Here is a 16,516-nt window from a genome sequence, read left to right as displayed (position 1 = left end):
TTGTCTGGATTATAATTCCTTTTTCCCTTCCCTACCTTTTTTCTTTGTGGAGTGGGAACAGAGAGTATGTTCTCATTCTTTTCTGTAGACAATGATGACATTGGTATGCCTTTATCCTCAATTTGTAGTTGAATTCCCTCTATACTGAATATATGCAGTCCACTGATTGAGACTGTTCCCTCTGACTGTGGCGGCTAATAGCTTTGTCACATCAGTCATTCACCGCAGTCTCAGAGCTGAACGATCTGAAGGGACTGCTCACGGCCACCAATGGCCTCTTATTCAGTAAAATGCTATTTTTAATTGCCAATGTAGCTGGTCAAATACAGGTAATCATGTGCAGCATACAATATACAGTAATTTATCTATCGCTGATCTATCCGTTGCCATTGTGTCCGGTGGAACGAATCTCAGTACGCCCATACAGCTCCAAGACAACAATATTGAAATAAATGCAGACAGTTGAGTTTCCCCCTCCCACTACTCTTCCTGTCCGCTGTGCAACTAGACAATGGAGTGAGCCACAGGAAGGACATGAATCCAGCATCATATCCTCATATCAGTCAGTTATGTGTAATGGTCATGAGATTAAACAAGATATGCCTGGGAATTACAGATGTCTCCTTATCTAATAGCCCCTCACTCCCAACTCCCAATATGTGGGTGGGAAATGGCGAGGAGAAAAAAAAGGTGGCTTTCTACATTACAGTAACCTAGTGCTTGGGCCGTGGCACACAGTGGCGAAAGATCAACCAAAGGAGGCTTTTATTCCCCTCAAGTGAAGACTAAAGCACCACAGGGGAAAGGGAACACGATGGTAGCGAAAGTCTCTTAAGATGTTATATAAGTGCAGAAATATTCCTCAGCAGATAAAAGCCTTCCTATCTGCCACCTCCACATGCTGATTTGCTAGTACGTTCACACTCAAAGAAGCCCTTTGATAAGCACATTAGATGGAACGGCCCGGACACAATGGTGATGTCATGAGGATTAGCACGCTACCTTGCTTAGTGTTGCGGCGGGGCACAAGGGCTAATTCACAGCACTGCAGGGCGAGAGGCTGGGAGACCCGGCTGGTAATGGGCGGAGGGGAGGCCGCGGCACAGCTAACCTGTATGGTCTTCATGTAGTTTAGGGGACGGCTGGAATAAACAACGTTCATTAAACATTCATGTTGCACTCCACTTTTGGATCACGTCGTGTAATTTCCCTTCCGTTTCAACCATTATGTGACAAATTGTCTTGCCATTGAGGGGCATGCAATCAGAGCGGTGGTGCACCAGTCATAGGTCAGGTGGTGCTCCACCAATAGTGAACGCTACTGTAAGTGAAAGCTGCTGTGATTCAAGCACAATGGAAGAAACATGCCTCCCTTTCAGTCATCTCCCCCACCATTTTGAAGTTTGCCTTTCATTCCCGAACCACTATCTTTCTCCTTTCACCCTGCCTTCTATTCACGTACAGTTTGTACAGTACATGAATAACTTAGATGCAGAAAGCTCTCTTCACACAAGAGAGGGAGAATATCACAGTGAAATTGTTTTTCCAAGACTCGCAGCAGCGGAGTACGTTGCCTGGGCCCATTTCTCTGAAAGTACTCCTCAAGAAGCAGGTGATGTAGGTGGCTTATGCAATGGTTTGAGTTTTATTTTTAATCCAAGGAGTAGTGTTTGCTTCAATGTTGCCGTAACAAATGTGAATATAAAGCTTAAAAGCCTCGTATTCCTGATTTAAGGTCCTGAATTGAGCTGTCTAAGAAATGTTTATATATTTTCATGGCAGTTCTCAAGGTATTCATTGGGAGATGACATTACTGCAAAAACAAAAAAGAATACCATTTAGAATCAAAGTGGTATGCAAGGTTACCTTCACTGCACTATACCGGATGGAACACATACTACAAAGCTGGAGAGGCAATTACCGTGCTGAATGTTCGCCATGGTTACAGCTAGGTTAATAGTCAGGGCATCATGTGGAGATGACGAATGGATGTTTTCCTCCTGATAAGGAAGCCTCAAGGCCTCCTGCCATAGAAAATGTTTTTTTTTTAAAGAGAAGTTTGAGTAGCACACAAGCAAAACCGATGGACACACATAAACGCACAGACACGAGTCTCAGACAGAGTCTCATTTTTATTTGAAGAGCCAAATTTCTATCAATGCAGGTTTGGACCGCTGTGAGAAAATAGCAGCTGGCCTTGTTCCCACTCATCTTTGTGAGCCTCTCAGGACCTTGTGAATAGATTACACAAGTTCCCTTGTCCATACTCTCTACAGCCCTAACCCTCCCACAACAAACAGCTCGTATCTTTTTATTAGAAATGCAACTGAAAAATCCCAACGACAGTTGTATTCACATCCTACCAGCAAAGTACGAAACGCACAACTTTCAGGCATGAAACTATCTTTTTATCAATCTATTCATAATTCTAAAATAAGTAATCTCTTCTTTTTGTCGCATCCCGATCGTCTGGTGTTTTTCCTCTCTGGAGAAGTCCGCAGCATTGACATGTCGGAGAGAAGTTGATCTGGGGTCGGGTGGCCTACAGGGCTCCCCTTCTACGGCCATGTCTCTGCGCGGCTGCCTCTGATTGGCCAGCTTGGGGAGCCAGGTCTTGACAGGTGTTTGGAAGAGGGACACCTGTTTGGCCATGTGTTGATCTAGTGATCCATTTACTGCGAGCTGTGGGCAGTGTCTGTGGGACGCCCAAAACATGCCAAATCATTTAACGGCAAATTACAGCCGTGCTCTCCCAGGACTTCAGTGTTGGAGAGCCACAGAGACCATTAACTCTTGCACATGGTGTCAATACACACCACCTTCATTGCACCTTTTTGAAGATAATACTCATTGTAGTGATTCGTGTGTCATGGAACAGATCTGCTTACTGCCTGCCCTCACTATCTGGTTCCCGCTCGCCCACTGAGCTGCTGCAACCCCTCCCTAAATGGCTCGGACCGGTGGGTGCGGCGTACTGATGGCTGGCCAGGCTTGTTGTGAAAGTAGTGCAGCCCTTCCCATCTTGCGCAGCCATGCCCGACCAGTCCGACCAAGATATTCCCATAATGAGCAGGTTGGAACCTAAATTTGCAGGTTGAGATCAGATCTTTGGCTCACTGGTGGAGAAAGTGCATAGTTCAACCCCAGTAAACACAGGCCTTTCAGCGGCCCTAACTAAAGAGGGTTCGTTCAGTAAACAGGAAATGAACCAGCAAGGCGTTTTCTTAGAATGAGAAGAATGCCACCGCTCTGCACCGCACCAAACAGAAACGCATCTGTGGTACAATGCTGGCCATTCATTATCGAGAGGACTCTCTCTCTCTCTCTCTCTCTCTCTCTCTCTCTCTCTCTCTCTCTCTCTCTCTCTCTCTCTCTCTCTCCCCCCTGGGCATTGTCTCTACTTATGTTTGAAGAAATGCGGTCGCTCTTCTGAACTTCCTTATTTCCGTGCACAGCGTTGCATTTCTGTAGATTAACAGTGACCACGTGCATCCCCTATGCATGTGAATGCATGCAGCAGGGATGCAGCATGAGGCATACATCAGCTGGTGTTAATGAGCAATGGTAGTATGCACGAGTCTCATAAAGCCATGGCGCAGGTTTTCGGAAATGTATCTCACACTGAGGTTGTGGCCGGCAGCGCTGGGTTAGCCACATTATCTGCACAGACCTACACGAGCTGTTGCATCTCTGGTGTAGCAACTGTAGAAATACCCCAGCCATCCCTTACTCTTCTGCACACACACACACACACATGCACACACACACATGCACACACTCTTTCCACTTTCTTGAAACAAGAGAGTACGGTCTCATTAGTGTGTGCAGGTTCCTCTCCTCTGGCTCACACTTTGACCCCTGCATCCACAAGAGTCAGTGACCTTCCTGTAGACACGAGGCCTCCGAGGCAGCCCGCAGACAAGGCAGGGCGCTGCCGTGGACCTGCAGTAGTCTGATAGAGGAACCTTGAGAGCCACACATAAATCATGTTTTGATGTACACTGCCTTGATATCACATGCTGTCACATGCTGTCAGCAAGTCTTGCTAACACTGTTCAGAGCTGTAATGAGGAGCAGAGAACAGCCTGTAAGAAAGTGAGCGAAAGTGCACCGCATAGCATTCATTTGTTTAGTTGTGTGACATCTTTTCCTCTTTCTTTTTTTCCATTCTCTCTGGAGTTGGGGGTCTTTATCATGCCACCACACACCACATGGTGTACTTATGAGTGCTTTGCTTTTACAATAATTGCCCAATTTCATGCTCAAATAAGCATCTTTGACCATATTTGATCATCCATTTTATTCCCTGCATGCAATAACTTTGTTGATGTGACGAGAGACAACCACACTGAATTACTGACTGGGACAGTCTTAAAGTGCTCTGCTGTAGGATCTTCTTATGCAGGGGATTCTTCCAGCTGGTTGGCTTATGATAACTGAAACATAATGAAAAATGCAAAGACACACTTGCAGCAAGAGAAGTAAGAACAGAGAGGGTGGAGGCAGGGAGGGGGGGGAAGGAGAGATAAAGAGAGGAAAGGGGAGGAGGACAATATTTGGTTTCTCTGAAGGCTTCTGGAGGGACATTTCAGTTTGTGCAGAGCCTTTTATGAAACCACAGTTTAGCCCAGCATCGACTACTGCAACCACATACATATATTGAAGGACACATACAGCCGATGTTGATTTTTCTGTTTCATATTTTAAAAAATAGAAATGTATAAATTAGATGACAAGCAACAATAGCACTACTACTATATTGTTTCTCTTCAATTGTGCAATTTCCTTTCAGAAATTGAGAAACAAAGGCCATAATGACTGTGCTAGTCCCGATCCCGAAGACTGTTTTGGGCACAGCCCCCTCATGGACGACCATTTCGGCAAACTAAACGAAGAGAGTGATTTAATGTACAAGCGCTGTGGTGTAAGTACTTCTTTTGTCCCCTGCTGTTTTGTGTTGATTCCTGTCTTTATGTTGATGTTCACTACAGGCGCTAAACAAGAAAGAACACAGAGGTTGTGATAGCCCGGACCCCGATGCCTCATATGTCCTCACTCCTCACACAGAAGAAAAGTATAAAAAAATTAATGAGGAGTTTGATAATATGATGAGAAATCATAAAATCGTAAGTACTGTCAATGCAACGTTTTTGCTTGGCTTTGTGGCACAAAGGATTTTCACTCTTTTTTTCACTTTTTTCCTCTTTTTGTTACCCCTCCCCCCCAAAAAACCTCTGTCAGCTTCTTTCAGAACTACTCTAGATTAATGCCCCCTTCACCGGGTGTGCATTTGTTTTCTTATGTTGATTTGTTCTGCAACTGATATTTTGGCACACCCTGATAAGATCACTATTCATGCAGGTGAAATGTTGCATGCTTCTGCTGGAAAGATTACACCCTAGTGTCGTGGCCATGTTATCATAAATCAAACAGCAGTTGCTACATCAACACATCAGGAATGTTCAGTAAATACTCACATATCGTGACAGTTTATCATAAAGATCGGCAGGTTTGGTGCTTTATGGTTTGATTTTTTTTCTATCCCAAACTATTATATCTTTAAAAAAAAAAAATCATAGTTCCTTGATAATGTAATATTTACAAATTTTCAACTCTTCTCTTACCTCTCTCTCAATGCATCATAAAATGTATCTAACTGCTGAACGGCTCCAGAAATACAGTGTTCACAGAGCACACTAACACTACACTATCATTTAGCATCTCCGCTCTCCTTCATCAAGTGCCACACTGGCTCACCCTCTAAAATACCACAAATCTCCTGTGATCTTATCATGCGTGACAATATTAGAATTGTGCAAGAACATAGTGCTTACTAAGCAGTCGTTTTCTCTATGTCCCTGACATGAAGAGCATCACTTTGCCATTAACAAACTAATGATAACACCCGACTGGCTCACTAGATAATGCTATGATGAAACGTTCTCACTGGCACCTGTCATTCTCACCGGCGCTTTGCACAGTCAGCACTTACCGCAGGTAAACGCAACTGAGTCACGATTCTTGAAGTCGTGAATCTCCGCCCACCCCCCTCTCCGCAAACCTTTACACAATGGTGTTTCAAAAGGCAACAAAGTATGTCTATAGTGCTGACTGCTGCAATGCCAAAGTGATCACCTGAATGCATGTTTTTTTTATTGTTTTGTTTTCTGTGTGTTATCCTGTGTGTTGCGGTAACACTGAAGATTTGTGTGTATGCTTTATGTATGATGGTAATGAGGTAATAACATTTTTTTTGAAGGTTATATGATGTCACTCAGCAGCCCTTTTGTCAGGCGGAAATGTTTCATCAAATATTTTTGTTATGAAGCACCAGCCCGAGTTTCAAACGCAAACTCCTGTGCAAATTTGAAATGCACAGTACGTCCTTGTTTATTAAAGCAAGCCCTCAAGGGTAGCTCTCTGTTAATGATGCCATGACAACCACTGACCCATCAGACTCAGATCATTAGACCTTGGGTTTTGTGTCTGTTTGTGTGTAAACCTCTGTGTGTGTTTTCTCCCTCCTGTAGCCCACAGCTTTGCCTCAGCAGAACTTCTCCATGCATGTGGCGGTGCCTGTTTCCAACCATAACGCCATGTACCAGCCAGGAGGGACTCTGGGCAGCCAGGCCCTGGCAGCAGCCGCGGCCTCTCTCAGTGACAGCGGGATGCTGTCCCCTCCACAGGCCTCTCTGCACAGGAATGTGGGCGCAAGTGGCGGACCCCAGAGGCCCACCAGTGCAGGTTAGTAGACAAAAAAATCCCAGTTAATTGGTCAAAGTGGTGCACAGAGGAGGATCCTGTCCACGCAGAGCCAGATACGTCGAGTTGATTAAAGCCACTGTGATTATATCATCTTTGTAGTTATTCTGATGGCATCAATGTTTTGTTTGTAACAATTGGACAATTGACAATATGATTTCACACTTAAAATTTAAAGTGTAGCATTGTCAAAAAAAAAGCATAATAACACCAAATGGACAAATTAAGTTACTTAAAAAAAATGTTTTATTGATCACAACAGACCAATGACTGTCTGTACACATCACTCTCCTTTCTAAACCCCACATAGACATACCTAGGTTTCGATACAATAGCATTTCTCTGAATCATGTTGAGTTTTATTTTACTTTTTCAACATGGCTGCATTGGATGTTAGAGAGCTGAGGTCAAGCAGACGTGTTATAACGCACTTTAACTGGTGTTTATGACATGTTTTTTCAGCCCCTCTGAAATTCTCATCATCACACTGTTGTTGTCGGAAAATAAGTCTATGCTAGTACTTATATGACTGGTCTGACTTGTCCAGATGGCTTTTGCAAAATTCCGCTGCGCCGCATACGATAAAAGTACAGGCGACAAGGTGTGAAACACCTCATTCAAAATCAACCACATATAAGAATTGGTTAACACCTCCCCATACGCAGGGTTTTACTTCATGGTAGTTTTTCACAACAACACCTCTTCCTTGGTTATCTGTCTTGATTCATTTTGGATCAGCATATGTCAAAAGTTAAAAACAATCCCAGGCTCATACTTCTATTGTGTGCTTGATTTACGCGTATCTCTTGAAAGCATCTTCTTGGTGGAGTTTCCGTTCGACTAAGAGGCTCCAGTTGATGATATTCATGAAAAGAGTAGCTTTTTTTTTTACAGGTGCGTCCTCATTCTGCATTCTCCCCCCTCCAACGTTATAAACATGACAAAACACCATGCTGAACGCAGCTTGAAGTTGCTCTCTTTAATCATGGTGTATATTGAACATTTCCACGCCATAAGGACACTGGCGAGAGCGATCGCCTCCCTTTTTCGCGTCCGCGAAGATAGATCTACGTGACATTTTCACGTCTGGTCTGGCATCTCCATCACATGCTTTGCTAGCCTGCAGAAGGATGCAGATGGTTAATCATATCACTCTGTGCATCTCATTAGGTGGCATGCTGGACACCACAGACCTTTCAGTGCCAAGTGGTGTGGGCTCCAGCCCAGCGGGTAAGTCCTCCCGGAGAGATTTATTAGCTCTCTGTAGCTCTGCCCAATAGGCCTCCTGCTTAGCACGTGAGCTGGAGAGTTGCGTATCCATCTGTGATTGGTTCAAGACATTTGTCACCATCATCGACTAATAGCGGCTTTTGCCCGACTATATCTTAACTGCATGCGGAGGGAAGACGACCGTGTGTTGCTCCTCTCGGCAGAGGAGATGTATAATATGCTTGTTAAATCCCCGTGTGAGGGATGGGAAATGGCTCGGCAGCATTCCCACAGTGTGGTGTTTGTGCTTGAAACAAACCTATGCATAACCAGCGAGGCAATTAGCCGTCCAACTGACTTTGGCAGGTAAATAAACCCAGTGTTTCCTTTCAACTTGTCACCTCTGCGTAGCCCTCCCTCATCCTGTTTCCTTCCCTCTATTGACAGGTGCATCTGTTTCCCCCCCACTAGTCTGGCAGCCCTTATAAGGCTGGAGAAGGTCTGTAAGATGCCTAGACCAGCATAACCCTTTAGGTATTCGGGCCATGACATCCCACTAAGTCCTCAGTACACAATGACCGGACAGCCTGTCATGGCTGCAATGTGCTGTTTGAGAGGCGAAGGCAGGTGGAGTTTAACTCTTTCCTTGTCGCTCCATATAGTATTCCTGACAGAATGCAGCGAGTTGTTTACGAAACGGTACGATATTTAATGTTCATAGCTTTAAGAATATTGGCTTAAGATGGGATATTTGGCTAGGTATCGATTAGAAGGTATGTGGAGCGCCTAGGATCAGCTTACAACATTTTAAAGGGATCGCTGGCTGCGTTTTAAGTTTGGGGTGTGGTACCGGGGTCGGGGTAGAGTTTGAATCCTCTGCCAGGCGGCGTCAACGGTTTTGGCACGGCGTGAGCATGCTGCAGCTGTTGTTTGTACCAAGCATGTAGAACAGCAGAGACTACGGGGCTGGAGAGGTTTCTCCACCCCTGCTGTCAGATGACCATTCCTGACATAGCTCCGATTTTTCACATGTAGCAGCTATGACCACAGCAGTGGCCAGATGGAAAATGTGCCGTGTGACGGTGTCCCCAGGTAATTTTTTTTTTATAAATGATCAATAAAATAAATGATTTTCCTCATAACCCTTGGGTCCCTGTTTTGAATAGTGGAATCTGGAGGGGGTTTTATTTACTTATTACCTGTTCCATGACTACGTTGATGTCACAGTGAACTTTATTATTGGTTTTTCTGGCAAAATAATTTTGGTTTCTAAAATAAGCCAGCTTGTGTCGTTCTTGTCTAGTCTGCAGTGCAGATAATGGCGGTGCAGCTACTACCCCTTCAACAGAAAAGCAATCTCTTTATGTCTCATTTTATACCGTTGCTCCGGTGTCTAGTTCTATAATACATCTTTTCTTTTAACAGCTCATACAATTACACCTAATTACAAGCTGGTACTCGACTGTCGAGCATTAAGAATGGAAGTTGTGGTGAATGGAGAGAATTAAAGTGGTCTGTCTGTCAGCAAGCTGTACGCATCCTTCCAACAATATTGGTGCAAGCTTTTAAACACAATGATGTTCAGCACATCATATCACTGGCTTTCAGAAAAAGAATGATTACAAATATTTTTCTTTCATTGTAGAAGATGAATCATTCTGTATTAAAAACAAGACAACACTTGTGAATCTGGTTGCCATGTGTGTTTAGCACTAAACAAAACCAGCACACACTGCCTGGTCTTCGTTATGCTGGGCCCACCAATAGGACAGTGCATGGCATCTATTATTAAAAAAACTGCTTTTGGAGGCCGTGACTCACATCTATTATTTCTTCTTATTCACTAAGACATTTTCTCTTTTGACTAAACATGATGCATGTTGGGCACAATATGTCGCTGTGTTTTCTTTCCCCTGAACTAAAAATTTCAACTCAATGTTTCAGTTGTAAACACAAGGCTTTATGTAATGACCCTTCAAAGAGTCTGTTAATAATTCAGGACAATGAACAGAAACCAAACAGCTTTCTACACGAGCTGGTTTCAGTCAGGGAGGATTTATTGGCACTACCGGACCGTTGGTGAAGTCTGAAAATGGAATTAGGGCAGACATCAGAAAGGCCCAGTAAAACGTCCCCGCTGAAATGCCGGGCCTTTACTTGCGGTTGTTACCTTGGTGCAAAATGAACTTTGTGGTCAGATTATTTGTTCAGACATGTGTTCCCTCCTTGGCAATTATTTGAAAGAAGTTTTTTTTTCCATCGTGAGACATCTGAAGTAATAATCAGAGGTAGATTCCAAAGATATGTAATCAGGTTGGTTAATCCAAATACAGCCTGGACTTCTGTGTGTCTTTACTCTGTGAAGTGCTGGCACTGGTAATCAGCTCAGCATATGTTGGGATAAAGTGAACAAAGAAAATGCCCCAGAATGTCTATAGATACTATATAGATATAGATAGATAGTGAATTTATTTTCTATTGCTCTATTATAGTTATATTATATTTACAACCACACTGTGAAGGACAGTGAACAAAGCAGGTAGGCTACAGACAAATATATTAGAATAATTAAATAGCCAGTAAGAAGATTGTGTAAGTGATGCACTAAAACAGAGGAAAGCTAAAAAGATGAACTTCATTCTTTTCAGTGCACATTGTGTTACATTCTGAGTTTAAATATGTTATTTGAAGGTATATATAATGTAGTCATTTATGTGTTACCGGAAGGTGTCTTGTTATATTTTCACGTTTGATAAGCAGTGGTGTCTCTCCAGAAACAGAAATAGACTGGTATTTTTTTAACCTTTAACCATGTAATTATATCCACTGCAGTGTTCGCACCAAAAGTAAAGCTAATTTTCGCCTCGTATTACTGACATGAGTTTGCCCGCGGGATCATTTGGGTTCATCACTCGCACCAGACGCAGTTTTCAGAAACCACGTTTTTGCTATAACATGAGAAAATGTTGTTCTCAAATATGTTTCTGAAAACATTTGAGGAGAGCAATAGGCTATAGAGTAACAGAATCTGGATTCATATTTGATTGGCGCTGTCTAGTTTGACAGTTTGAGTTCACAAGCGAGTCATTGACAGCTGCATGTGAGACTCCTCGGCACTGATTGGTCGTTTTTTCCTTCGGGTGCGGTGGAATAGTGCACATGCCATTAGAAGCACGGAGGAACCTGATCGTTTCACAGATTATCTATCTCACGTACTACTGCCGGGATATAGTGACAACTCTAGTTCCTGCACAAATGACAAAAAAAAAAGTTTTTTGTTGATGTTACTCACTGCTTTTTTCACAGCAGGCACGTTGATATATCATACAGTAGCAGAAAAGGCACAGGTGTGATTAATTAAGCTTTAATTATTGATAAAAGCTGTATTCCATCGAGGTTTACCATTTCTGTGTGCATGCTAGCATCCCATGTTGGTATGCGGCCATCGTTAATGCCATTAGTTCCGCTCGTGCTTTCCCTGCTATCGCACAGATTTATGTTTTGGGCGGAATCTCCGTTAAAGTACAATATCACAGCTCACTGATTGTTATCAGAAAGTCTTAACTTGCCATATTGCCGAGCTGTAACCAATTCCTTTACACGAGAGTCTATTTGCACTAACGTCTCATTCCCACTCAATGACATCTTCACTGCTTTTAATCAGGTTTGCTATTTTTAGAGCCTTGGACATTTACTCTGCTAATTCTGTAAACATTGTTTTCTTGCAGCAGCCAAGGCTTGTGTGTGATCAAAGCCAGAGCTGACGGCGATGGCTGCTTGTGTATAGTGTTGATTCAGCTGTGAGATACTATTGTCGGCTTCATAACTGTTTATTTGACCATGAATTGTTGCCGTCCTTATCTGTAGTCAGAAGGGCTATTGTTCCATTATGTTCCTACGCAAGAGCCTACTCATTGTGTTTCACTGGGATACACTGAACACAATGGAGAAGTCAGCAACTTGTTGAAGTGTTACTGATCTGTTGATGCAGCGCTAAACGCCGTTCATTCTTTCTCCCCCTTGTTTTCCAGATTTCAACATGTATATATTGTTTACGATGCCGTTTTTTACGTTACGTAAATTTTGCTTTTGCCTTTTTTTTTTCTCTCCTGTAAGAATTCAGTGTTACGTTTGTATCAGAGTGGATTTGTGTGGAATCTTCAGAGTCCTGCCTTGCTCAGATGAGTCACACAGTATCTTGCAATTGGAAGAAAAAAATGACTGTCGACAAAAACAGAACTGAGAGCCGTATTTATATAAACAAAATAATGAATCCAAAACATACAGTTTACAGTGATGGGGTCATTTTTTTTTCACTCTAATTTTGCTACAGAATTAATTCTTTGATTGCTTTATTTTTATTCTTAAATGTGTGAGCTAAGTCACAGTAATTAAAACACATAGTAGCACCTTTTTTGTTGGTGCTAGTATTTCTGAGGTACTATACACCTATGTTACACTGTGAAAACGTCTTTTTGTTTCTTGAGATACGTCTTAAAGAAAGATTCTTCTGTCCACACCCGCTGATGAAATCCTCCCTTTGCATGAGAAAGTTGTCCAGCGATAGAGTGGGAGGGAAGGAGGGAGGTGGATGGAAGTTCCTAAAATAAATTGGTGGGGATTCTTCACTTTTTTTTAAAAAAAAAAGAGAGGAATTGACTAATGACAACGACATGAACATCAAGGTGTGATGGGGAACGGAGAGTGTTGCACTTTTGCTATTGTTTGTGTGCGCGGTGTAAAAAACAACATCAAGAGACTGTAATGGCTTCAGCTATTTCTTTTAAGCAGTCACAGTACATTTGTCAGTGAACTGCTCCTCATCCCAAGATGCAAAGGATTGACTTTGATGTAATCATTCACAATAAAAATAAAAGGCTCATCAATTTTGAAATGGACATTTTATTTTTGTAAATGTGCAGGATAATTATCCGAGTCTATTAAAACTTCCCAGAGGGTTGGAAACACTTAACGCTGCATGCTGCAGCAGGCTGGAAAACAACGCTGTGTGAGAGGTTTTCTTGATGACTGTGAGTGTTGTCAGTCACAGTCCGTGGTTTGATGATGTGTTTCTGTCGCTTTGTACCTCTGCAGGGAACGGTTTTGTTAACCCCAGGGGCTCTCCGGGCGTCCTCAGCACACCCAGTGGCAACGGCCTGGGTAAAGTCATGCCCACCAAGTCTCCACCACCCCCCGGAGGGAACATGGGAATGGGAGGCCGCAAGCCAGACCTAAGGGTTGTTATCCCTCCATCCAGCAAAGGGATGATGCCCCCGCTGGTGAGTAAAGAGCACACCACTGCACACAAGTATCCCCAGCTAAAGGACATTAAAGTACCTCCGCTGCAGGGGCGGATCAGAGCTTTTGTTTAGTGTCATCTCACTGCAGAATGCTTCACGCGAGATTTCTCCACAGCCGTTTTTGATAATATGACATCAATGGAGCAACGGACGATATTTATCTGCCAAGTGGGACTCGCTCGCAGTCTACGAAGGCCGCACCTGAGCAGCGTGCTGCATTCTTCTTCTATAACCTCCATTAACATGTGGGCAGAGCCAAGAATCTGCAGCCCAGGTGTCATAAGTCGCACTCAATTATTCACATTTAAATGAGAGGCTTTTCTCTAACTAAAATAAAGAAGGTGCAGCGCGCTCTGACCACAGGGAACACCTGAGGCTAAACTCCTGGTCATAAATCAATATTCGGGGTAAAAAAAAAAACACAGGCCAGCAAATATACTATTTCCAACTTTGCGTGTTGTCAGCAACAGGAGCCGCTCCAGGAAAATGATTGTGTTTGGTAAATAAACCTTGGGTTACTGTGGGTGCTCGTCAGCTTCAACCGGCCTGGAGCCGTTTTTTTTTTTTAACAACTGGTGTTTTACTTTGTCAACGTGTGGAATCCGTAGAGCAGGACGGGTTGTGTTGTGCGAGGTCTGAAACAGGTTAGGCGGTGGGATGGGTTCTTTTTTGGAGTCGCAGGGAGGCTGTGGAGGGCTCCGGCTGTGGCATGTCTGTAGACAGCCCGTCATTAGGGCCATAATGGTATTAAATTAATCACATCTCAGTGTGACAGAGTGTAGATGAAGACTTAATCAGGGGCCCAGGGTGTGAGCCAGATAATATCTTGTCGCCCTTGTCGCGTCTTCCTGCCGCTATTGATTGAGTGTGGGTATTAAGGCAGCCCTGGCCTGGTCGCAGTGTGTCCCACAGCACAGAAAAGATGGAAGATGGGCTTCTGGTTCCACTTTGGGCACAGGGAGGATTTGAAATACTCTCCTCTACTGATTACTGTGGGGGCCGTTGTTGGTATAGTGAAGAAAGATGTAATTTCTGATGACTACAAGATGATTGCAGTGGCTCATTTAGAATCAGAGCAGTATTATTTGATATCCAGAATCCTCTGTTCTTAACTTCACTGGCATTTGTCCATAATGTGACTCCTTCTTCTTCGTCATTTACAAGGCAAGTTCAATCTGTGCCTATGGACAAACAAGTTCATGAGTATGACTATAGGCATAACATGGGACTTTCCACAATTACTGCAGAAGTCACCCACACCTTCATATTCCTTAATTTCCCTTTTACTGTAAAATTTAGATGAGCTGGCACAATTTTCCAGAGCGATTTACAGTCGCTCTGCCTTTTTTTCCCTGTAACTCTGCCTGTCTTCTTCTCTCCTGTTGAGGGCAGTCGGAGGAGGAGGAAATGGATTTGGTGAGTTTTGACAAATGCCTGGGCAAATGGCTGAAATGTGAACACGCTTCCGGTAATCGCAGATGCAAGACTAAAGGCAGCGCTCGAACCGGAGATTGGCTCTCGGAACTGCCAGCAATAATAAATAAAAAAAAATGTTTTGTCACTGCATGTTTTGGGTTTGGCCTGTGAAAATTGCCCCAGCCTGTTAAATTGGCTCCTCCGTTCTCAACACGTCAGTGTTAGTCATATACCACCAGAAGTGAGAGGGAGAGAGAGAGGGGGGGAGGGAGGGGGAGAGACAGGGGTAGGGAGAGAGGGAGCTAATTAATGTTTTAAACTATGATTTTAAACTGACAATCTCAAAAAGTTAAAAGAATTAAAAAGTGTTGTCGGGGAGAAAAAAAAAGTAATTTATATCTTTTCTAAGGAGGAGATTACATCATCTTAAATGACATCATGCTGTGAGATACTTGGGGTTTGGTGAAGTCATCTGGCTGGAGAGTGTTGGAACAATGCAAGGAAGCCATCAACAAGACCATGATGCAATGCTGCTTCAAATGTAACCACTGGCAGCTGCACATATGTTTCTTACATTGTGTTGTGAGGATGTGTTTTCAGTATTGTTCTAACCTATGACTGCATTTGATTAGTGTGGAGTCGGAGCGCGTGTGTTTGTAGCTCTCAGCCGTATAGTTCGCTGCATGACCACACCATGCTGTGTAGGTGTGTGTTTGTGTGGACTGCATGCCGGTCACTGGGATTATCCGTTTGCACCCGCTCAGTTATTTGTCGTGAAACTGATCATTAGACTCACTTTGGTTTGACGCACTCTGAATGTATCTGCAACAGATGCTGTGGAAGGCAGCTCTCCCATCACGGGGGTTCCTCACCTGCACGATCTTTATAACAGCGTTCTTTATCATGTCTAACACAGTCAAACTCATTAAGCAGATTGTGGTAAATCTGATATAAATGTGATCTAATGTGTATCCGTCTGTTAAATATATAAATATAAGTATACCTGCAGGTTGTGTTACACACATACATGTATATTTAGTGAACAATGTGTGGATGAATATCACAAAATCCCTTTGAAACCGTCAGTAATATATATCTATGTGTGTATCTTATCCTCTTTTTTTTTACATATTTATAAACATACAGTCAATAATGCATCTGAAAGATCAGAATTTGTATTTCCATGAAGCTACATCACCACCTAGTGGCAGCCTTTATTATTACACTGACATCCCTGATAACTACAATATGTATACTAATATAAAACATGGAAACTCTAAATGAACATCTTTAAACAATAAGACAATGTATCCATTGTTTTAGAGAGTAGCGTTTTTAGTTTAGTGTTATTTTTGGCTCATGCATTTATCTTTGTTGTTTTTTGTGTTTTGCAGAACACCCAGAGGATAAGCAGCTCCCAGCCACTGGCCACTCCAGTAGTGTCCGTCACCACCCCCAGCTTACCCCCACAGGGCCTGGTCTACTCGGGCATGCCCACCTCCTACAACCCTGCTGGTGAGTCTGGCCTTGCTCTCCTCTCAGACTGAGAACAACAGCCTCCATCACACGTTTTTTGTACTACATGCTGTCGGTTCTTGCTCTTTTCTCAGTGGCACATGGTGTTGTAGCTGAAGCGAGTTCTCACTGTGCTTGGACTGTTTTTGTTTTAACAGAGTTCTCCCTGAGCAGTGCAGAGATCTCTTCCCTACAGGGCTTCAGCTCTCCTGGGCTCTCACTGGGCTCCATGTCGGCATGGCAACAGCATCAACTGGGCCAGGCAGCTCTTAATTCTTTGGTGTGAGTAACACACTTCCAAACAAAGGCACACT

The 16,516-nt window shown here is 43.3% G+C and overlaps 1 protein-coding gene across 8 annotated transcripts in view; it reads left to right on the top strand.

Moving 5' to 3' along the window:
• The window catches only part of mef2aa (myocyte enhancer factor 2aa), a 53,305-nt gene that overhangs the window by 35,617 nt on the left and 1,172 nt on the right, over window positions 1-16,516 (top strand). For 2 of the 8 annotated variants that reach the window (XM_084016787.1, XM_084016786.1), the window contains exons 4-10: window positions 4,992-5,126; window positions 6,531-6,744; window positions 7,933-7,992; window positions 13,066-13,250; window positions 14,664-14,687; window positions 16,082-16,202; window positions 16,361-16,484. In XM_084016787.1, the coding sequence (XP_083872913.1) occupies window positions 4,992-5,126; window positions 6,531-6,744; window positions 7,933-7,992; window positions 13,066-13,250; window positions 14,664-14,687; window positions 16,082-16,202; window positions 16,361-16,484 (863 nt within the window). Of the gene's footprint in view, window positions 1-4,792; window positions 4,925-4,991; window positions 5,127-6,530; window positions 6,745-7,932; window positions 7,993-13,065; window positions 13,251-14,663; window positions 14,688-16,081; window positions 16,203-16,360; window positions 16,485-16,516 lie in introns of all 8 variants that reach the window. The other 6 variants (XM_084016788.1, XM_084016789.1, XM_084016793.1 and 3 more) reach the window with 6 other exon arrangements.

This window comes from Eutrigla gurnardus (assembly GCF_963514095.1).
Source record: "Eutrigla gurnardus genome assembly, chromosome: 9".
Lineage (NCBI taxonomy): Eukaryota > Metazoa > Chordata > Actinopteri > Perciformes > Triglidae > Eutrigla > Eutrigla gurnardus.
Note: the sequence above shows the minus strand (reverse complement) of the source record. Positions and strands in the feature narration are given on the sequence as shown.